Genomic DNA, 24624 nt, shown 5'->3' on the forward strand with positions numbered 1-24624 from the left:
CTCACAGTGTGTACTTGTCAGGTCTCTCATATGAATACTCCAAAGCATTTTCAGCATGCTGATGACACTTGGCTGTGCCTCCTTCCTCATTTTGTTCACCTCAGAGAACACAAAAGTCTCTCTCTCGCCTTCTGTGACAGCAGTGACTGAGAGAGGGATGAAGCAGGATACCTATGTATCACTTGAGAGAAGACTGAAAACAAGCTAAGGGAGGCTGTGCAGCACATAGGCTGCACCAAGCAGTGCTAATAGCAGGGGAGGGAAAGGAAGCTAAAGCATTCATCTCATCATCAGTGAATTTGCACGCATGTTACAGAACAATAGAAACTCACTTGCTCAGTGGGATAACCAAACTTGCCAGGCATCATGCATCTTCTTCGCTTGCAGATTTCCACTAACATGGTCTCTGAGGCTAATTTGCTTGGCTCTAGTCAAGTCATCTTAGATTAGACTGCAATTCTAACCATGCTGGTCCCATCACTCTCACTTCTCCATGCTAGCCCCGTAAATACTCCTTCAATCTCCCTGTTGGTTCAGCAAGTTGCAGGTACTTGCAGGTGGCAAGGAAGGAAGTGACAGTGATGATCTGGTTCACTTCGCACCATCAAGTATAAGTGCAGCTTTCAAAAGAGGAAAACGGAAGATAACTGGGAAAGAGAAGAGCAAATAGGACAAAGATCTGATGCAGAAGCTAATGGAAGAACAACAATACATTTTTTTCTGACTGAATGGGAAGGACTGACGCACAGTGGGAGCAAAACAGGAAGAGGAGTAATATTCTCTACCTCTCATATCAGCCTTTCAGAAAGTTCACCCCTTCCCCTGCAAGATTCTTCTCTCCTATCCTTGTCACCTGTGAAAGCAACCCCACATGAGGAAACATCTTGTTCAGTGAAATACAGACTCTCAACCATAGCAAACTGGTTTAAACTAGAAAGAGTTGAACTGCTTCAAGTCTTTATTCTACTTACGCTCTTGTGTGCTATGTGAGAGCATTTATTTTCAACCAACAGAGGCTGGACACGGCACAGCTGGCATGTAGCATGGATACGTCAGTGACTTCCATGCTTTGCATTAATAGCTTTTAGCATGCCAAATTGGCCTTCTTACAGTATTATGTGCCCTTGCGTGTCTGTGTGCAGAAGGTGGAGAAGTAAAGAGATGAAGGTATATTACAGGAGATCAGAGATTTTTAATAATGACTGCTCTCAAAGGAAGACTGACCCTTTCCTAAGCTCTCCATTCTTTCTTTAAATTCAGAGTTTAGTTCTGTTCTATCCATATTCCCTTTCCCTACACTTCTGGTTCCCACTGCGTGCACACGTGTGCACATGAGGATGTGTTTATTTTGAACATTTCTACAGGCTGTATATTCCATATACCGAAAGCAGAGAAGCATTTGCTATGGTACTGGCTAAGGCAATTCTTAAGACTACCACAAAGATCTGACACACATCCTTTGAAAAGAAGCAGAAGTTAAAAGATGTTTACTACATTATGACAGCTAAATTTGTTCTCAGATAACCATGCAGCAGGTAGACTGTAGCAAGTAGATTATACAGAAGTATAACAATGGACAGACAATGCATATTGCATATACAAAGCACAGGCCAAAATAATGCCCTACCTCCAAGGAAACAGGCATCTTCTGTTGAACCAAAGCTTTCTAGGCAGAAGTTGATTTTCTAGATAGGAAACCGGGACCTTATACATGACCTCTATCACCTAAGATAAAGTTTCACCTTTACTTTTACCTTGAGCAGTAGCTCAAAAAGACTTTTACTGTGTAGCAGTCATCCTACTCAGAGTCACGAGGTAGAAAAAGCTGTATCACAGCCTGCAGAACTGCAGGAGCCATTCTTGCAGCAAGGTGCAATATGAACTATCTTAAACTCTACATGGCAAACAGCAATCATTCTGATCTTCCTCTCTCAACTAATATCGGTGCACCTACTTGGTAACAGCATAACTGTGTCCTCCTCAGCTGTTAACAATAGCTTTGTAAGCAAGTGTTGCAAGCCCTTATGGCTTTTTGATATGCCTATGTAGTTGCTTTTCTTTCCATTTCCCCTAGTGTGTGCCAGGTTACAGAAACACTTCCAAACAGCAGATTCAGAAATAGAAAGAGTTCAAGGCCAGGTTTCACACCTGCAACCTTGCAGCTCTGGGCTCCTCCAGCCCTAAAGATCAGTCTCATTATTATAAATCCAAGGCTTCCTCTAACATCCAGGTTTTATGTTCGGTAATTCCAAATTAAGTTTATGTTTTTTACTTACTTGTTTGGGGCAGGAAGGGATAGGAGGAGGGGGAGGAAATAAAGCATGGGAGCTATATAACCATTACATGTACCACATTTTATTTCCATGAGATGATTTAATAATATGAATGCCACACTAGTTATAGAAAATCCACTTATCACCCAATTTAAGACACTGTATCATCCCAGTCGCCACAAAAATTAAAAGGAGCTCCTCCTATTTAACACAAACATACCATTCATACTTCAGTTTCCATAGATACATAAAAGGGTAATACAGTTCTGGCTTAGAGGATCGGTTAATGTTAGCACAAAGTTTCAAAGAGTTAAGCAGCAATTCTAATTTATTTTTTTTAATAGAATTCTACATGGTATTCTGTTTTCTAAAACATTATAATTTTCAGTTTATAGCAGCAGCAGAAAGGTATCACAAACAGTCCATATACCTCCTGAGTTCCTGAGTGGGGTGATGAGAGACAAAACATCTTAAAAACAAAACAAAACAAGTTACTCCTCCCCAACACGATACAAGTATGCTGTGCACATGTATGTGCCAATGACAAATTTTGACTTCTAAAGAGTGCTCAAAGAGAACGAGGAATCAGCAAAGCATTGTGGCTTAGGACATGTATATTTGGGTTTGTTTAGAAAACACATTGTACTGCTGTTGGATGACTTGCCATGCAAGACCCATTTCTTGACTCTAGGTGTGATTTATGCAATTCTCATGCCTACTGTCTGCTCATCTTGGATGGACTGCATTATATTGCCTACCTTACAGAGGACCTTTCCTGCTATGTTGTTCTAGCAGCCCTGCAAAATAGTCTAATAATCTGTAAGTCTCAGGCACAGAAAAACATGAAGCAAAACAAAAGACAGTTTTGCTACAAGATGAGAAAATTATATAAAAAATTAAAATAAAACCAGAAGGGAGCACATATACCTCTGTGTTGCCCTCTAGAAGAAATATAAACAGAGCTCTCTTCTGATATGTACTGACTGTCCAAATAGAAAATAAAGACCCAATGACATTTTTAGAAGAAAAGGATAAACATCTCCTTGTTCTAGCCAACAGTCTTTCTCTCTCAGGAGACAGAGAATGCAAACTTATTTGTATATAGCTGAGATTTGTATATAGCTGTGTAAGCCACAGGAGTTTCTGCATCTAATTCACTTTAAAGTTCATTCAGATAGTAGAAGAAAAACGCTATAAGAAAAACAACAACAAAACCAAAATCAAGTCCTCATTTGAGAAGGCAAGAAAACTCTGGAATTGATCCTAATGTAAATCTAAGGTAAATCCTCATTTTGCTGAAGCAAAAACTTTGGGATGATGCCACGTATGAAAGTGGCTCACAGTTCCCCATGAAGTGTAGTTCTAAACAAGACACTGAAATGTTGAAAAACTTCAGAATGAAAATTTAGTAACTGGCTTACCATGGAGGAAAAAAGTTGAAAGAAAAATGGACGTTATCATTTGTTCCTTCACTTTGTTTTTCAGGAAATGGAGATCGTTACTCTAGCAAAGACAATACCTGAATTGTTTGGAAATAGGTTTAACATCACCTAATTGCCATGTACAAGGAAAATTTATGCACTATCATAACTCAGCTAACTACTAGAAGACAAAATAAAGATTTTAATCAAACATAGTGTGTGTTCTTCAAGTTATTGTATCTACGAATATTTATTTCAGTTACAGCCCTTTCTGGGTGGTAGCTGCATACACTCTGTGTGCAGTCGAGAAGCTTTCTGACTGAAAAAGTGCTTATAAAAAGAAAACTGGCCTCAGCCCTGCATTTTCAATTCTAGCAGTAGGTTCTGAAGCCTGTTAACTCCCTGGAGCAGCTGATAGTTAAAGACTTGTTTCCGCTTTTCTAACAATTTCCTGGTTTGCATAACAATCCTAAACGAAACACTCTCAAGAAGTTTTCCAGCATGGAGAGATTTTGTCTCCAAAACACTTCTAGTTTCAAGGCATAGAAAATATTTATATATAATTACAATAGCTTTAAAGGTACATTGTCTACAAATATGTTTATGGATAAATATGTATTAGCTACTTGGTTTAAAACAAGATTATGATAATTTGGCCATATCCAGGAAATACAAAACACTGGCTTATGCCTGCTGCTTAACTCATGCCATTGTGAATAAAGAGGGGGGAGGGAAGGGGTTTAAGGTTTAATTTCCTGTTAAAAACACACACAGGATAAAATCTTCCAAAGAGCAGTTATAAAACATGCATTTGTTGGCCAAGAAACTAGGTAAATATGGAACAAAGCCCAGGCTCACTTTTATTCCCCCACCCCACAAAAGAAAGTAACCGAAGGCCACAGCGCGTATTTGGAGGCACTGAGCTCTAGTCAGTGACTACACAATTAATCAGCCCGGCTCATTTATGTACTATGTACCCAATCCATTGGAGCAGTTCCTCAGGTCCTGCCATGATGCAGTTGGGCTCAATGTACTGTAAGACAATGTATATTGCACACAGGCCAAACAACCATGGCACCAGCTCCTGACCACCACTCCTCATATGACTATAGGGCCAAAACGCAAATAAAACAGGCATTAGCATATAGCTCAGACTAATCACCCATCAAAAGCCAGCTTCTAGCAACAAGATATCGAGAGCCACTACGGGATACTGCTACCTTCAGCAGCAGCAGCAGGAGATGCTACAGAGGCTATTTTTCAGAAGTCACAAGGGGAACTATTATTCTCAGCTCCCCCTGACACTCAGTGAAATGCATCACAGAACCATGACTTCACAGTCGCAGCAATTCCACCTTCATCACTGTTCTACCATCTATAATGATATATCAGATTACTTAGCAATTCACCACATTAAACTCCCAGACAAGTACCAAATTTCTGTATGATATACAACAATTAGAAACCTGTAACAATCCTCGTTCTTCTCTTGGTTCAGAATGCTTCAACCAGATAAAAACATGGACTGTATTTAGAAGAAATGGAGCATTTATAAAATAGTTTTTAACAGTAACATCACTTTTTTGGATATTACACTAAACAAACATCTATCAAGAATTTTCCATCTACTGGGTTCGGGTTGAAGTCAGTTCCTCAGTGTACACTTTGAGGCATGGAATTGGAGAAAAGCTGCAGCACTTGTCACCCACTGGGATTCATATTCAAAATTAGATTTAAACAACCCTGAGTGTCTTAATTGCAAATAAATAAATAAATAAATAAACGGAAGATTACTTTATTATTGCAGATACAGCTTAAGAGCTTTCTTAGCTTTTGCTAGCATATTCACACAGCTTTAAGCTTTTTAAGTAGATGCACCTTAAACACTTTCTAGTCAATACATTTAGCTTCATATTTGATGCAGGAAAAGAAAGGAACAAAGATTACATGTCTCTAGTGAAATAAACTTGATGACAGACATGAAGAATTTCCTGCAGAGTCTTTTTAAAACCAGCTTTGAGACAATAAGCTGTACTAAGTTTATTTCTAAAACTTGCATTTAGAACTGTTGTTTCTGCTCTTTCCTTATCAAATTAACCACTGTTGACCACTGATTCAATGACAGTTCAACAGCGAATTTCGTACTAGTGCATGAGTTCAAAATCTTCCTGTTTATTTTCACTTGCTGATAACTGAACTTCATGCCTTGATCCTATGCTTCTTCAAGTGAAAGTATAATTGACTAACAACATCAGGAGGGAAAAAGGGAATAGGGTGGAGAAAATCTCTAACATAAAATGAGCCCTGACTTGCTTTCTCAGTACTGTATGTGGCCCCAAGCAATGAGATTTCAAAAAAATGATTACTTTTCTGGCCAACAGTCAGAATATATAAGATGTTATATACCCTATGCCTCACTGTACATTGCTACTGCAGACTCCATGCAAAAACAGGTTTTTTTTTTTTTTTTTAACTTCTCAACAGTCAAGCAAGTCTATGAGTATTTACTGCTAGTAACACCAAGGTATTAAAGATTCAAGTGAAGTAGTAGTATTCTCTAGTGCAGTGGTGATCTGAGCCTTTAATCCAGATGAATTTAACAGTAGAGTGCATTAGCTCTTCTCATAAAAGATTTGCTTTAATTTTAGTTCTCTCTCCATTTATCTTATGACTGTGTAATCTTCAGCAGAGGTCAAAGAGATTTCCCAAAAGAAATGGGAGCGGCTTCTTTTTTAGAGGGGAAAAGCATATTTAAGACAGTTTGTCCTACTTTTAAACATATGTCAGAAAACTATGCTCTCTATAACCTCCTTACTTCTTTACATGTTCCAAGCCAATTAAACAAGCATGCATGTGCATGCATACACGTATACCAATGAAACATGAAGCAAAAACACTTATGGAAGACAGGATACACAATAACAACAATCTGCTGCAAAGACTGAAAGTATAACTAACATCTCACCATCATCCAGCTCAAGACAAAGATTGTACACAGCCAGAGGCCTCTTATTACGTTGTCCTTGTCTTCTTGATTGCCTTGGTGGGGCATTTGGAGGAGATACTGACATAGAGATTGGCTCAGGGAAAGTGGCATCAGGCAGGGTTTTGAAAATCTGCAATCAAGAACACAAAGGGCTTCAATTATTTATCATGAAGAGCAACCTGTGTAATGCAACTGTAAACCATTATCAAACAACATTAGCTTTGGATTTCATTCAAAGCAGGCAGGAGCCAAAAATCCATTCCTTCAAGTTTGGGAGTGTGCCGTACGTCTTTAATGAGTGCTTTTAAAATAAATAAATAAATAAATAAAATAAGCAAGACCACTGTCTACACATTAACCAAGCTGCAAATCAGTTAATCCACAGACCAAATACATGCAACCACACTTGCCAACTAGGATGGAGGGGGAGGGACAGACACTAACTTTACGAACCAGTAATCAAAATGTTTTACAGTTTTAGCTAGGACCTATAATTTTGACAAAATTTTTCAGTTAGCCATTACATTTGAATCTTATTTTTATTAAATGATGATATTCATGAAGACACATACAAAAAGGATTTCATTTTCTGTCATTTTATCTTTACAGTCATGACCATTAGCATATCACCCCTCCATACAAAATACCATGTCATTTCTCTCTGGATAAACCAGCGATGTGGATTTGTTCAAGTTGATGGCATTTTTACTTTAACTGCCACATACAAGGTGCAATCTAATGATGCTGATTTACTTTTAGAAGATTATCAGTATGCCAATGCACAATTTAACAGTAGCGTTTTACAACTGATCATGGCAGATTCACATGAACGAATTAGCTTAACTATCCATTTCATCAAAGACAAACCAGAAGATAAACGCAAACAGCAGCTGTACAAAAAGGAAGCCCTGTGTCTGCAGGGCACCTTACAGCAACACAACATAGTAATATACCAAAATATAATGAAACAGTATGCAGTGTTCCTGTACCCTGCAGTCTCCCAAAGCCACATATCCGTATGGGAAATGCTACAAAGAGGAGACTCATAATGAATCTTCAAAGGAGAAGCTTTTTATGAAGTAGAAATTCATGCAGAAGGTATAAATAAAGAGCCACCACAGAAAACACATTTTTGGATTACTACAGCACGTCTCAGGTGCAGCATGAAGCTAAAAGCCAGCCAGGCTACACAAAACACAAGGAAACTGCCAAAATCACCTTGTGGTAAGCAACTCAAGACATCATGTTAAAATTATGAGAAACTATATGGCATCATATCCTAACCTGAATATTATGTGTGCAGGAATTAGATGACCCAAGGACTTATATATACACTGGCTATTCTCTTGCCATTAAGTGGTTACTTAATGATCACTCTCTCATTGACAGGTAGAAGACTGTGACAGTACAAAATAAGCAGAGACACCTTTCTCCATGAAAAGCAGAGAAGAATGATCATACTGTCAAAATTGAGCAGCAGTGGTCAGGAAGCCTACATATTGTATGCAAAGGAAAGCTCCAGTGGAAATACTGGATTTGCTCCCCTTGGGTGGATATTGCCCTGGGGATGGGGGAGGCGAAATGACATAATTTGAATTTCCCCATACCAGTTTTAAGAAAGCTGGCTCCTACTCCTTCATGTGCCTACAAACACTGATTATGAGAGAGAACCAAAATAATGTACAGAACTCTCTATAAGCAAACAAAATATTTATACAAAGGAGAAAAGAAAACAGTGCAACCTGCTTCTCCCCAGTGCAGACGCAGCTTCACTTGCAGACAGTCACAAAACTCTAATTGTACTCAGAGTTCTCAAGCCATTTTTTACAACATGATGCAATATATAATAATGAAGTCTAATGCGCACCTGCAAGGCACTTGGCTAACAGTACCACACTGCCCCCTTATGTGCAAGTACAAGGCTAGACTGAGCAATTTTAGGGATAAATATCTGCTTCTGAAAAATTCAAGAGCACCAAAAACTTTTAATACCATCTTTCCCATAGACTAAGTGGTGCATTTGGGCTCTCTGGTAAGTAGTTCTCTGCCAAGAGGTTTCAGCATATTGTTTACTACGTCACATTCCACAGCTGTGTTTAATTTTACAGCCTTATCCATGCATCTCCACTGAAATCAATGAAGGATGAGAAGAACAAGTATTACTCAGGAGTATTGTGTAAGAGATGAGCTTTCTTGCATGCAGGTGACTTGCACAGCTTGCAGTAAAGTTCTTCTGTGTTTTTTCCTGATCCTTCATGAATTTTTCAATATACTCTTGTAAAATTACTAACGTGAGAGATTAAGAGAGTCACAAAAGCAAAACGCAATCAAGAAAACCATAAAGACAATTCTTACTCAACAATATCCAGTGCCAGAGAGGGAACAGGATAATGAGCTGGAGGCAGGTAATGAATCCAAGCAGATTTCTGATTGTAACTAGCTATGTGGTGGGAAAAATAATTGTTTCTTTTTGTTTTGTTTTATGAAAAAAAAAACAACAACTACACAACAAACAGGAGAAATAACCATAAAGCACTGAAAGTGCACTTCAAACTGTAGAAGTCCATGCACATGCTAACTAACTGCACAATGATATTTGAGCCAGGCAGCCATCAGTCCCCTCAGACACGATCATAATCTATAAAGCAGTTATCCCTCCCCTCATAAAACAAAATTTGGTGGCACTAAGTCTTCTCTTTCACTGTTAGGAACTTCTCAAAAGACTGTCATTTCTCTTCTAGCTGAGAAAGGCTTACCACTCCTAGCTCTTTCCTGAACTGGTCACAGCCACCCAAGAACTGGGTGATGTGAGAAGGCATTAAATCATATCACCTTTATTTTTTAGGCCAGCTAGTGGCAGAATTGTGCACCAATGCTTCCCAACAGCACTGCTCTGTGCAACCCAGCGCTACCCACTAGTGATGCTGGGCTGATTCCTGTCAAAGTTACCTTCTGTAGACAGACATTCAGGTGGGCATTAGGCCCACCACATTTTTTACCTCACTCCACTCTCCAATTTTTGGCATAACAGATTGGTAGCGAAGTTTCGCTTCTGGGATAAGGTCAGTAAGTGGTATATTGTTTTCTAAGGAGCTGAAAATTGCCTGCTAAGAGCTCCTGCACAGCATGAGACCCCCAGTTCTCTACATTCAGTGAAACCAGGGCAAGGCAAGGACAAGGGTACAAATAAACTCCCACTTTCTCACTCCCACATTTCTCTGATGCAACGTTATAAGCCCTTGTTCTCTCTCTTCTTGTGCTAACATTCAATATCTGTCACCACTGAGAAGAAAGAGGTTTGTGAAAGAGGTATTTAGAAGTGCACTAGAGAATGAAGTCTCTTGGCTATTTGTAATTTACTCATGCAGAGCAAATTGAGCCTAATTGTCAGACTCAGCCCTGAAATCACTGAGAAGCATGAGTTGTCCTGCAGGACTTTCTGAGACAAGAAAAACACCAGGAATATTACTAGATCTGGTTGTTTCTGATATAAAAGAAACAGCAGCCTGCCCTCATGTGTTACATCAGGAAGTATATTTGGGGTCATTCTTCCTCTTTCAAGTTGCTCATATTTGTGATCACCTCTACTCTTGTCTTTTTGTCTTTTTTGTCTTTTCTATCTTTTCAGTAGGAAAATGAACACCAGCACAGCCCTTGCTTGACCAGACCTGCCTTTTCAGCAGCAACAATCTCTTTCTTTTGCAGGCCAAAGCTACAGTTCATACCACAGTTTTACAAAGGCAAGAATCAGAAAAGCAAGCAGAAAGTCAACCGCTGCCCTGAGAAGTGCACATATAGCACTCAGTTTCTCTTTCTTGCTTTCTTTGAGTTTACCTTCACTTAAATTGACAAGTACTTTTCATCATGCCTTAATGGATATTTGGCTCTTGCACTGACAGAAGCATTGTAACATCTCCCTGAGACTGGGGGGATGGAAGCATGCTTTATTCCAGTTGTGGGCAGAACAGATTTTTTAATTCAACTTTGCTCCTGGCCTTATTAATTATTTAAATAGCATTTAAGTATAAATGTTTCACAGCTAATAAAAGATTCCTGCTGTGCAAAATCTGTAATCAGAAGTACACTGCATCTGCACAGGAGATGATATTCAAAATAATACACAAGCAATATACTCGGAGGGCACCCAAAAAGGTACCAACAATTCAGTGCTTTGACTTACTTGCACAACAGTATGGGAGCACACCTGACAAAGTTCCAGAGTACCTCCTTGCTTTGCAAACTGTGGCTACTATGCGGCATAGCAAGGCAACCTCTCATATCCAGTAGGATGGAATCCCACCCACAGGAGAACAGGGTGGGATTTCATCCCCTCATGTAAAAATCCAGACCTACCACCATCATTCATTTGGATTGCCAAAGTTACAGCAGCTTAGACTAATGCCTACATAAAGACAAGAATGAAGTCTGGTCATTGAATTACCTCATTCAAGAAAGAATAAAAAATGTACCAAACCAACCTCAAAGGTTAAGGACATCGCAGTCACATCCAGTGTTATATAGTTTTAGAGACTTTGGCCAAACTGCACTGGGTTTATAGAATATCAATCTTCTACATTTTAGTTCTCAGAAGCATTAGCATCCTGCTATTGATCTACCTGGGGGCAAACCCCGAAGGTAAAAGAAACAACTTACATACTGGAGAAAACTTATATATGTAGCACTCACAAAATTTTATCAAGCAACAAATTCTACCATCAGTCACTCCTATTCCAGTTAGTTTGTATTTTAAATGGTTGTTTAGGTTTGCTCTTATATGAAAGCAGAATTTAAAGATGCACACTGAGTTAAGCAGTGGGTCAGTCTTCAAGCCTGCAGTGTAAAAGCTACAGCAAAAAAAGATGAGAATCTTGTTGAGCTATTTAAAACACTGGTATGTTTGACCTATTTCTCCATAGGCAATAGTACAAAATGGATACTCTACAGAGCTAAACAAACCGCTAACCATCTTGCATATGTACTGCTAATAACGGTTCTGTCTATAGGAGTGAGACCAAGACCATTCCTACTTACAGACATTCCAATTTCTAAACCTAGGTCCCACAAAGTCTATGGAAGCATTTCTTGAGAGTAATGAGCCAAATTCAGCCTATTATCATACTGTATTCTACTAGCAGATCCATATGGCAATAGCCCAAGGAATTTTGCCAGATTCCCCTTAATTTGCAACAACAGTGTTGGACTCTAGATCCTGAGCTATTGTAGAGATGCTTTTAGAAATTCAAAAAACCCCATAGCTAGGAATACCCTGATTTAACTAGGTCTATTCCATAGATTCATGACTAGATGTACAGCTGCACTGAAACTGTAGATTCTGCCGCTACATGGGAATACTGCACTGTCCTTTCCGGTCTCAAGCTGGACTAATTAATGAATTTCAGTATGTTTGCCAGGAATCATTTTAAGAAAAGCCCCAGACATCAGGTCATCTCTGTCTGCTTTGTATCACTGGGGTAATTAAAATTTCCTCTAAAAATCAGTGGGAGGCAAACACCAAGGACAGAGTTGGAAGAGAAACAGGGGAGAAAAAAAATGGAGACTTAGTAATAGAGCTAATGAGAATAAATTTATATTAAAAAAAAAATAACAATTTAAATCTGTGCCATGATTTTGTTGCAAGACAAAACCCCCATTTCACTCTCATAACACCAACCACTCAGAACATGCATCTATTATCCTTGAATACATGGAAAAGAATCAGCGTGCCAGAGGTTGCTATCTACTGCAAAAGGATGACTCTATCTACAATCTACTGCAAAAAGAACTCCAAGGTCATTTTGAACCCTATGAAATTCTGCTACTAGTATAACCACCTCTACTACAGTAGTATTTTTAGAGGACAGTATTTCTCAAGACAGGAAGAACATTAGTACAGGCTTTTATCTGGGTAACTTCCCCTCAATATATATTTGAATTGCAGTTGGTAAATAAAACACACACGCAGACACAAACACACACTTCAGCTGATGTTTATTGAACTATATAAAACACTGTCCACTTGGGCCACATACACTGCCCCGCCCTCATACATCTTATGGCTATTGTACTCCTCGCATTTCCATGGTAATTGGCTATAATATACAGTAATTTAAGATCTGGTGGTCTAGCAGCTAATGGGACATCATAAGATAAACTTATCACCACTATGGTCTTTTCTTGACTTAGTTTTTTTTCAGTGTAATGGAAATTCAATTCAGCTTACATCCAGCAACCTCTACAAAAACAAAAAATATATATTAGAGACAAAACTGCTCAGAAGAAGAGGCCAACTGTTTTAGTGGTTCACAAAGTGTTCTTACCCTGTTAGAATTCATAAGCATTTTATCTCTTAGGGTAATGAAGACAGTGGCTGTGCCATGCCTTGTGCCATTGTCCGCAAACATAAAGCAACAATACCATTTATGGCAAGTTGTAATTTTACTGTGGATATAAGCATTTCAGGAAGTGCAAGGTGAAAACAAGGATGTCAAATTCTATACATCTTAAAATACATTGCCATAAAAGGGGCAGCTCTGCCATTAATATTCTAATTATAGTCCATATTTTTAACAGTAAGAAACACATTCAATATGATGTACAGCTCTAGATTTTTTAACTGGAAAGATTGCAGAACCTAACAGGAGCTACTGAAAAATTAAAAGTTTAATCATAACAGAAACTGCAAAGATTAGCTTCTAGAAGGAGAGGCCAAAAGTTTTATTTCAAAATTGATTTTTGTATTGATTATAATCATTTCAGGAAAGTTCTAAACTAAACATTATTGAAATCTTTAATATGTGAAGTAATATTCTTCAGAAAATGTGGGTTTTGACTTTTTGCATTTTAATTTATTATGGACAGTGATAGATCAGCCTATTTCATTTCTGGTTTTGGTCAACATGATCTGTTTCTCCTTCCAGTTCTCATACACACAAATCAATAGATATAAAATACATACACTAGAAATTATTGACATCTAAACAGAAACTGTGTTCAGTGCATGTAAGGAGATAAAGCTGGTTATTTCCACAAACCATGCAAAATATTTTCAAAAAAGTTTTCCAAAGTCTTCAATAAAAATCATCAACAACTTTACTAGAATTCTGAAGTAACTTACCTCCCCAAGGCTACCACTGTGTCCACTCCAACACAGGTGTACCTGACTCAAAGTAGATCTCCCAAGTTTTGTGCTTCGGCAGCCGCATGCTATTAAATATGGTTTGCTGTGCACTGGCTTCTGTGAGATTGCATGAGATGCAGATTTTCTGAGGGTTTGGATTTTGAGGCTTGAATTTCACTACAAACCATAAAACACCTTTATACAGTATTCACAATCATTATATTTGCAAAAAAAAAAAAAAAAAAATCAAAAAAGATTTGAGGGATGCCTGAAGCTAAACCTCTAGAGGGCCACCAACAAGCAAGCATCAATAATGCTCTTGATGTTGCCTGGCACACACTATTTAGTTACAGCACAACAGAGTATGCAGCCTGAAAAGTAACTGGATAAAAGTCAAAACTAGAAACAGGAAACATCCTTGGCCAAGAGCCAAAGGACAACCCACAAAACTCTAAAAAAAAGAAGTTTCCAGCCAGCCTTCTCTTTGCTGCAAAGATGTCATTTATGAGACAATCTGCCTGGCAGCCTGGCTACCATAACCAAATGAAACATTACTTTGAGGAACTTGTGGACACTATAGGTCTCAACTTCATAGTAAAATTGTAACACCTCCTATCTGGCCCCTCTTAATACAAAAGGCACTGGAAGACAAACTGCTAGAGCGAGAAAAGAACTGAGGACATTTGTAGGCATACCTGATGTATGTAAATTCTTAAAACGACTCATTTGGCCTGACTACCTTGAATCACATAGTTCATGTTTGAGCTTTAATGAAGAAACTAAACATACCCTGTAAAACAAGAGATTACAGTCCGGAGGACAGCAGTGAAAGGATGAACAAAAAAACATACCAAGGTTAAAACGTGTGTCCTTTGATCACTTGCGAATTACGAGTTTGTTGACTCAGCGTTTTCTAAAAGTAGCACTCCTGGTACGAAGACTGCAACTTCCCTGTATCACGTCTCATTTTACCTTTTAACAATTCATGAGAAGAATGCTCCTGATAGCAGCCTGTTCACTGCTATCAACCAACCCATTTTATTCATTGAAGGAAATGAGAGAGTTAACAACACACTAGGCTTGAAATACCACACATTTGTCCACCACATGAGCAGAAACAGCAGATTCACCTTCTCTTCTATGCTCACCTACTGTAACCCACACCAAGGAGAGTATTTTATAAAAAGGTTGTCCTTCCCTAATATACCTTCACATAATGGCTTTGTGTACCTTGTATAGTTACAAGAAATACTTAAAGGGACAAAAAAAGCCCTTTAAATAAAAAGATGAAATACTCAGTTCAATTACCTGACTTTCTAAAACATAATATATGTTGTTAGTTACTAAAGGGAAAATAAAGCAGAAGGAGAATGTTTGCATGTATTTTCTCTTGCAAAGAGCGTGAGAAGTCCTGAGAAGATAAAAGGCAGCACTTAAGAACATAAGTTGGGGGCCAGCAAAAAGATCATGAGCAGACATAAATGAACATGATCTCCCCTCAAATTTTAATGGAAATTTTATTTTTTTCTAAAAATATATATATATATGTGTGTATATATTATTTTCACATCTAGATTTCTCCAAAATTAATCAACAGGACTCTGAATAATTATACTTTGAGATTAAAAAGTACATTTGACCCGCTATCATGTTGTCATTGCACAAACCATCAGAATGAATGTCAATGTCTTTGGAAGTGACACTATTCCAACTTTATCATACAGCCTTGCCAATATTTTCCTCCTGCAGTAATTTCCCTGCTGCCATTATAAGGATTTATATCATTCCTTGCTTTGTACAATATTTTCTGCTCTTTGTTTTTGTTAAAATCCATTTCTTATCTTATGTTATGACTGTAAGGTTTTGGGGGCAAAGAATATATTCTTCATGTACATGTCCAGCATCTACTGCAATAAAGTACTGATGCTTCATTAGTGTAAGYGGCCTGCACACAAAAATATTGGAAATAAAGGATTATCAGATGACTGCCACATCATATTTATTTTAAAATCTGTTAAAATGGATTGAAATACACTAACCTCTTTGGTAGGGCAAAAGCTCACTAGAATTCTGATGAGGGCAGACAAAAAAACGAGCCCATCTTGCACTATTACTCAGTGCTCTGTCATTGGCAGCAATCAGGCAGGATGCCATTCACATCAGCTTAGCCAATATAAAGCAAAAAGAAAAACAGAGTTTTTAAATTCAATGCTTTACTTACCATAGGAAGCTGCAATAAAGTATAACTCTTAGGTCACACTGCTTCTGCATAAGAATTCACTTTTTAAACTCTTCAAAAATTACTCCCCTCCCCATGTCCTAAAGTGTTTCACAGAATACTTTTCTTTCACTAACAAAATTTTATTTAGAACACCTATTTTAGCATTCTCCATAAGGGCTTCTCTTTTGGCTTCTCCATGCAAGCACAGTGCTATGACCATCCAGACTGAAAGAAATAGCCATCTGAATTCCACTCCCTTATCATCACTTCTATTTACATGCTTAGAGACATTGTCTGTGCTGCACTTTAAAGATGAGGTCTGTATCACTCAGGAACTTCATATGAAGTTGAGGGAAGTTCCCATCAAGAAGGCAGTAATGTGTGCCCACGTACTTGTACATGTGCCATGTATTTATAGTGCAGCATTTTAGCAGACTGCTTTTTATCTCTGAGTATGGCTTTTGTATTTCTTCTCTTTTTTAATCTAATATGGTGACTCACAGTAGATGTTTTGCTTCTTTTGGAGCAGTCTGATGGCCATACCAATCCAGGTATTGATTCAGAAGCAGCTCCTTTTAATGTCATCAGTGGCAATCATAAACATGCACGGAGATTTGGCACACAGCCTTCTTACTAGGCCATAAACTAAATCAAGATTTAGAAAACAGTAGTCTTTTAAATGAAACAAAGATTTGTAGTCAGTTACAACATCATGCATCTCTCTCACGTGGAAGAGCTCTCTGCAAACCACAGAGCAGAGAAAGGGTTTGCACATGCTATATTGGAACGAAAGAGCTGCTGTGACTTCCACCAGGAAACATGATGGAGTTCCTTTTTGTGCCTGCTGCTTTTTTTTCTTTAGAGACAGCTAAGCATTAAGGCATGTACTTTGAATTAAGTCCAAGAGTAATTTCAGTGACACTTCTGATTAGTTATGTGCTTAAACTTAAGCACAGGCTGAATGCCTTCCCAAACTGAGGCTCGTGTGTTGCTTTCCAAACTCTGCCTTACTGAAGACGTCCTAGTGTATACTTATTCCCAAGTCTTGTTGACTTGAGAAACATTCAGCTTGGGGATGTTTCAAATTGCTACACCACAGCAAACCACCACAACTGCAATGCATTGCTTCTTGGTCCCCTGTTGCAGTCAAAGGCAAAGCAACAGGAAAGTTGAAATAAGCCCTTTTTAGTATTTCTCATATGTCCCTTTACCTGCACTTTAAATGATCTGGTGTGTTGTCAAAAAATGGTCTTAATTTAAATGATGGCAGCGCCACTATGCCCTAAAAGTTCTTAAGGATTTGCCTGCAACAGAACTCCTTTAAACATACAGTGGTTACTAAGTGGAGACTCATGGCCCATAGCTGACAGTACCACTTCATACTCTCAAATGAACAACTGAATTCACCTGCTTCTGGTTCTCCCATCTGTATCATTAATATTGTAAGTATTATATATTGTGATCTGTTTTAAGACTAAAGATTTTTAAGTATAGTAACACATGAAGCTGATATTGGCTTAAGAGCTCAGTAGTATAAAATTTTTCTCTTCTCTTTAGTTAAAAAAAATCTTATAAAAGTGCCTACTTAAAGAACAAGAAACTAAAACATTGAAAAATTTCTCCGTATGACTAAGTTATGAACAAAACACAAAGCTAAAACAAAGATATATTTTGTCTCAAGTATGTAAAATTCTTGCCCTTTCTGAAAAGATGAACAAAGAAAACAAGTGAAGACAGTCTTTGTTCTTTATATAGGAAGTAGTACACTTTTTCAGAATGAACATCTTTGAGATAATTTTGCCTACAGGTTGTCTGAATGCTAGAAAAAAGTATCTTCTATTATGACCATTCCCTTTCAGCAGACTCTGGCTTCCTAATTGCCTTAAGGGACTTCTATCCGGACTTTCTCTTTTCTTCTCCCAACTTTCTTTTACTGTAATTTTCATCTCCTTTCCATTTTTGCAGTCTTACTATTTGTACTCACTATTCTCTCCTCCCCCATATGCTGGTTTACATATTCCAGTCCCACTAAGATTTTTTTTTTTTCCAACCTCCTCCCTCATCTTTTTTCCATTTCTTAGTCTTCTTTTTTTATCCTGTTCTTTTTCCTCTTAAAATAATGTTCAGGGAACTGAGAAACCAAAATGGCTCACATTACCATTGAGGCATCTCTAAATGACAAATAAATAACCCCTTTGAATGGTGACATTCATTCCAATGAGACGCCAAAACATTATAAAGAACAGCAAGAAGAACATATGCATGCTCTTCATGTCATCGTGGAGTGTACCGCCATTCTTCCTTAGTGCAACTCAGATAACAAGACCAGAAGTGCTGAGATGTCAGAGATTCCCAGTCTGTGAAATCCTTGAGAAGAAAAATAAATTTCTGTCCTTCAAACCATTTGGTGGGAGGCAGCGGGAGGGAAAGAGAAGGTAACACCTTTTTTTTTTGCCCAAGTTGACTATCCTTATTCATCACAAGATTACCTAAAGAACAAGCAAAGATTGTTCCAGGCATTGTACTAACACAGCAGTAGTCAGCCCCTGAGTTCGTTATCTCCGAAAAGGAGTACCAAGAAAGGGTTTAGCTTCAGAGCAAATGAACGCAATGATGATAGGCATGAATCCCTTGATGCTTTTTTAGTGAAGGGAAGGATATGGGACACGGAAATCAAGGGAGACCAGACAGACATGACAAGGTAGAAAAGGACAAGACAGACAAACAAGCATGAAATGACACTGACATTAAAAAAATTTCAAAGAGAAGGGCAACAGGAGGGCTGGTGCACACAGCCAGTTGGCACAAAACATAGCAATTCCAGGCAAAACTACAAAGTCCTTTGAATATCACAGCTGCACATGCCCTAGAGCCATGTGGCAGAAGCAAGCAAGACGATTCACAGGTCTATTTTTCGCTGGATGGGTTGGGAAGTTGCCTCCCTTCAACAACTGTTGGTTCTGAGAATCCTGGGCAAAAGATTGTCTCAGCTTGGGTCTATTTTTCCCTTTTCATTCAAAGTAGAGATCTGCTTCTGCAGCTCATCTGGCTGGACATTGAGAAATACTCTCTACTTGAGAAAGGCTTATCTATTAACTGACAAGAAGAAAAGCTAAATAAACACTTTCTTGATGCTCTGCTATACCACTTCTAGTCTTAATCATGGCACAATTGTAAAGCCAGTTAAATGATCCATCAGGCTGAACGGTCTTAGCTCCTGGCATTCAGCCTCATCAGTGGTCTGATATTTGTAAAGTATCTCCTCTTCAACCTACCATAAGTGGTTTCCAGCCATGGTTTGGAAATACCTATGCAGTCTGTAAACAAGGTGAAAGTTGCACTGACTGGTTTCTAGCTAGCAGGAAATAATGTGCTTATCAACAAAGCTTAAAAAAACAACTTCTGCATTAAGCAAGATATTCTTATCCCAGGGCAGGTCCCCAGATCCAGTTTTTCCACACACAAATTGCATAGAAGTTCTCTAATTAGGACTCAGCAGAGTGATAATAGTGGAGTTACTGCACCAGGATTTCAAAGTTAGTAACCCAATTAATTATGMCTCCTACTAAAAATGAATTGTGGAGCTCCTTCAGTAAAGCTGTCCACGCAACAAGGCATTATAAATGTTAATGGAATTTAAAGAGAGTTTGAGGAATCATAACAATTTTTACCATTTTGCTAATCAAATTACTGTATTCAGACTGGAAATGACAATTGCTATTGCTTCTACAGTTTGGAAGTTTGTTAGTCATTTCATTTGCTACAAAGGAAAAGAGATGCCTCTCCACAGCCTGCCAAAGCTATAAATTAGATAGGCAGGAAGTGCTAAGTGTTGCTTCAAATTTCTGTCAGTACACCTCCATCTTGACTCCATCACACTTGAACAATTCCAGATTTAGCTTCTATTACCAAAAGTTGCTAATAATTAGCAGAGAGGCAGATTAGTGGCTGCACCAAATATTTGAAAGTATTTTATACCCACGGCTGGTGACTTTTCCTGGGACATCACCAGGATTATAAATAAAACAACACAAATGCAAGACTCTTAGAAAGCCTGAAACATATAGAAATTCAAAATAACAATATAAAATGAACATTAGACTGACAATAAGCCTGTCTGCCTTTAGTGGTAGTTCCTTGGTCTGCCCTAAGGGAAGAAAGCTCATTTGTAATAGCAACATATTCAATTTGACTATAAAATTGCTGCAGTGCCTGAATACACACCTCTCCACCAGCTTTGCTATAAATATGCAGAGGTCACACTTAGGGCTTCCTTCCATCTTGGAAGCAGCTCTAGCGTGGGAGAGAGGTCGTTGCAGGCAGACCACTGATGGTAAGTTCACTGTTAGAAATGAAATGACAGAAATTCCTTTAAAAAAAATATAGCCTCCCTAGTTCTAAAGAAGGCATAAAAATTGTGGAAAATGCTGCAACATCATTCTGAGGTATTTTCCATTCCCCACTTCTCTACATTTTCAGAGGAACAAGAAAAAACACTACAACTAATGTTTCAAACAGGAAATTGAAGTCTAGTTTATAAAGACATAAAAGTGACTAAGGCTGCACAACAATAAGCTGGTGCTAAACTGAGGCAATCTAGCGATTTGAATAAACAGAACTAAATTCAGCTTCCATATACCATTAAAACACCCTGGCTCTGCTTGCTCTATTTTCTTAATTTGTACAGTCATTGCAATAGCCTCAAAACCATGAGCTTACTTCAAGGCTTACCTTCATTTACAGACTCCAAAATGAACAGCAGCTTACACCTCTTAGAATATTTATCTCTGAGGACTTCAGCCATATCTACAACACAATATTTTTCCAGCAGAACAATATCTGCCAAAGGGTTGCATGCATGTGTGTGTGCATGTATGTGTGTATAAAAATACACCCTAAGTCAACTAAGCCAACAAAATCCACCGTGTGGATACAGCTACACCAGCAGAAGCTTTGCCTAGTCTGCATCATTCAGGGAGGTGGCATAATTACATTGTCAGAAAAACTCGTGAAGGACATTATTTAGAGTAGATAAGACTTGACTTAGATAGCCAATTTCAACACTGTTGACCTTTAAAAGAAATAACTATTTCACTGCTCAGAGCGCATAAGAAAGAAGAAGGGGGAGAAGCACATCCTAGAATTCTTTCAAAGCAAATTTTTTCAGAATGGGAGTGAGGGAGATGCTACCCATTGTCCCTGTATCCCAGTCAAGAAAGAATTAAAAAAACAGAAGAACCTGACACAAACAAGCAGACTATCTCAGACATCCAGTTCCAGAAGTCAGCTTGGACATGAAGGACTTCCAAACGACCAGCCAAACAACAAGACCAGTAAATCATATTGGTTCTTCTTTTTAATTCTAGAGTCTAGATAACATGCAGCGATAATTCTGGACATCTGCACTGGGCAGCACCTTGTTTGGGTAAGGTATCTCAGTAACTGGCAGCTGCCACGGCAGCAGCAGCAGCAACTTCCATTTTCAGTGTTACCTCAAATGCAAAGTCTTAAAATAACACACGTACAGCTGAAACACATGGAAATGTTAACATCTAGCTCTCTCATAATGCTTTTTTGCCTATAAAATTCATAGTAAGTTAAAGTCATCTTTCCACTGTGTGAACTCTGAGAAAAACAAAGGCACAAAGCAATTAGTTCAGTGAGACCTTGGTCAAACTACTTAATGGAAGAGCTGAAAACTGAGCCCAGGCTTTCCCTTTTCCCGTCCTGTATCACATTTGATGATAACAGAGCATATGCAAATATGATAATGAAAATCTATTTGTATACTATATACACAGAAGCTACTGCCAGGAAACATGCATCCTGAAATGTCATTTTACATACATGCAGGAGTGCTTATTAAGTATAAATGGCCAAAACTATACAATATGCAGAAGATATTCTTTAGAATCAAGTAATTTAATAATGTGATATTTAACTTCAGGCTACACAGTAAGCCTAGCAGATCATTTCAAGCAATGTTCAGAAGTGTGGAGATGCATCAAACATTACCTTCTCATGGTTTTCTATCAGGATTTCGACTACAATATTCTGAAACTTCAGGTCCATGATGGCTGCTACAGTTTCTTCCTGTGGCCTCATTAAGGTTGGTCCAAATACTACTCCTAAATTTGCTACAGTCATTAGATTCTTCTTGGCATGCTTTGAAACACTTTTTGAAAAGAATTGAAGGAAAAAACAGGAAATAGATTATGAAAAATTTCCATTACTGTTGGAAACTGCAGTCTACTTTACAAATGAAAACATTACATTTCCTTAATCCAAGTTTTAAAAGTTTGTTTTGTGCAAAGTTTCCTCAAATAAAGTCATACTGAATTCTGGAAAACAGAAAAGCCATTCTTCCACTGGCAATTTAAAAACAAAAGCAGTCTCTTATTGAACTTAAGTATATACAATGCACTTAGGCTTGGACCAGGGCAAGTGTGAAACCAACCTAAATTTGCTAACAGATCTCCACTATTCGCTTTGCCAGAATTTGCAAAAAGAAAGTATAATGTTCCCTTTCTCACTTCAATCAAACCTCAACTGCTGGCAGGACTGCTAAAGTAAATACTTATATGGCTTCATTAATGGATTAGATTTCTGCCTTCCCCTCCAAAATACACACAGCATGACTCAAACTTCTTGTCTGCTTTTGCATGTTTGGTTCTTGGTATTGTGTATGACAGCATCATGATGGGCTTCAGCTCCAGCTGCACTTAACTAGGCCCTTCATAGTTAAACAAAGGTAGGACAAGAGTCTGACAAAACATAAAGCAGGTCAGGATACTTACTTTGCTAAATGTTTCACCAGAATGTCCAGCATCTCTTTGTTCTTTTCTGGAAGTTTATGGACCAAGAAGTGAACAGCATTAACTCGAGATTCAGGACTCCCACTTTCTACAGGACACAGAAACAAATAACTATCTCCAAAAAAAAAAAAAAAGAAAAATCCACAGAAACACAAAGCTTCTCCCACCCCTGCACAGAAACATACTGCACACACTCTGCTGCAACACTTACATATCTCCAAACATAGCAAAATTGAACATATGCGCTTTGTTTTCACAAGTAATCTTGTTCTAGAACTATCTGCTTATTTACTTACTTTGTGAACTTATCTTTCAATCCACCTGCAAAAAGATGCCTTTGTCTGTTCATCTATATTTGAAAACTGACAGATGTAGTTATTATTCTGCTGCATCAAACTCATTTGCTGACAAATATACTTCAAGGTGAGAAAGATGTTACTTCTTGAAGTTTTTTCTTTGTGAAAAGCCAGAGCAAAACTGTACTTCTTCACATTATAGCATCATTGATTGTCCTCATCACTAGAACTCAGTTTTGCTAGTACTATGCAGCTTATAACACCGCATCTATGCAACCTTGCATCGGAAACTGCGTAAGATAACACTTACAGCAGATTAAAATGCTCAGAAAATCTAATGACCTCTGAAGACACAGAAGAGTAATCATGGGAAAGATAAAACTACTGAGTGAGATTACCAAGGTAAAGCTCCTGAATAACAGCTACATCCCTCTCTAGTACAGTACAGAAATTAAGTAAAAATAAGCAAGTGCTTTTTATTTTGCATGTGTGCATGTGTGTGTGTGCATGTTTGTTGAATTGAATAATTTTGGCTACTGTAAGCTTCTGTAGTACACAGATGAAAACAAGAATTTCTAAAAGTTAGATATAAAACAACTTCCTATTTCTCAAAGCTCTATTAAGTCTCAGAATTACATCTGAGTAGTAGTTTACGATGAAAGGAATGGAAGTATTTCTCTTCTATATAATAATATGTAGTACTTGGGTACATAAACAGAAAAATTAAGAACCTACTCTGAATGTAAGTAGTTTGATACCAGGACCACTCATCAGATCACATTTTATTTTAAGTTAACTTTGATTGTTAAATATATTTTATATAAAAGACCCCCATATTTCTTCAGAGCATAGTGTTACAAATTTCATTTTATTTTATTTTATTTTTTAATTCTTTCGTAGAGAATACCCCTGGACCAATTGCAAGAAAAAAAGGTCACGAAAATGCAAAATGTTTAGCTTCTAATCAGCTGATCAAAATTCAGACAGCTGCAAAAACCTAAGCCTTTTTAAAGCAAGAGTACTTTATGTATATGTGAAATCACAAACCCTAATTAAAGAATGGCTAAGCAAATTAATCACAAAATGCTGTCAATACTTATATAGTTACAATCTAAAATTACACATTTAAAGCAAGACAGTTTGAAAGAGAACCTTTTATCTTTTTTTCTTCTCCAAGAGTTGCAGAGAAAAGGATATTCATTATTCCCTGCATTGTTGTTGTTGTTGTTTTAAATAGCCAACATAGGAAAACAGGAAACAACACTGGAAACCTATTTTTAAAGATACAGTAACCAAAGTCTGCAATGTTGATTAAATTTCCCTCCCCCACTACACAGAATCAGCGCCTCTACAAAAATATTTGCTACTTATGAATAATGTACTAAAATAAGTAGCTTCACTTTAATTCTCTTATGAAGGAGACTATAAAATAGAGATGGGAAAATACAGTGAGAAACTGCTGGCAAACTTTCATAGGTCAAGAAATGACTTTAAA

At 37.8% G+C, this 24624-nt stretch overlaps 1 protein-coding gene across 2 annotated transcripts in view; it reads right to left on the reverse strand.

The window, feature by feature from the left end:
- ARHGAP10 (Rho GTPase activating protein 10) overlaps positions 1 to 24624 on the reverse strand; it is a 153173-nt gene that overhangs the window by 34909 nt on the left and 93640 nt on the right. The window contains exons 17-20 of one of the 2 annotated variants that reach the window (XM_026087535.1): positions 22816 to 22921; positions 22034 to 22193; positions 13795 to 13914; positions 6660 to 6810 (exon numbers count right to left, since the gene is read on the reverse strand). In XM_026087535.1, coding sequence (XP_025943320.1) covers positions 6660 to 6810; positions 13795 to 13914; positions 22034 to 22193; positions 22816 to 22921 — 537 coding nt within the window. The remainder of the gene's footprint in view (positions 1 to 6659; positions 6811 to 13794; positions 13915 to 22033; positions 22194 to 22815; positions 22922 to 24624) is intronic. The other variant, XM_026087536.1, reaches the window with a different exon arrangement.

This window comes from Apteryx rowi, unplaced genomic scaffold (assembly GCF_003343035.1).
Source record: "Apteryx rowi isolate R43461 unplaced genomic scaffold, aptRow1 scaffold_72, whole genome shotgun sequence".
Classification (NCBI taxonomy): domain Eukaryota; kingdom Metazoa; phylum Chordata; class Aves; order Apterygiformes; family Apterygidae; genus Apteryx; species Apteryx rowi.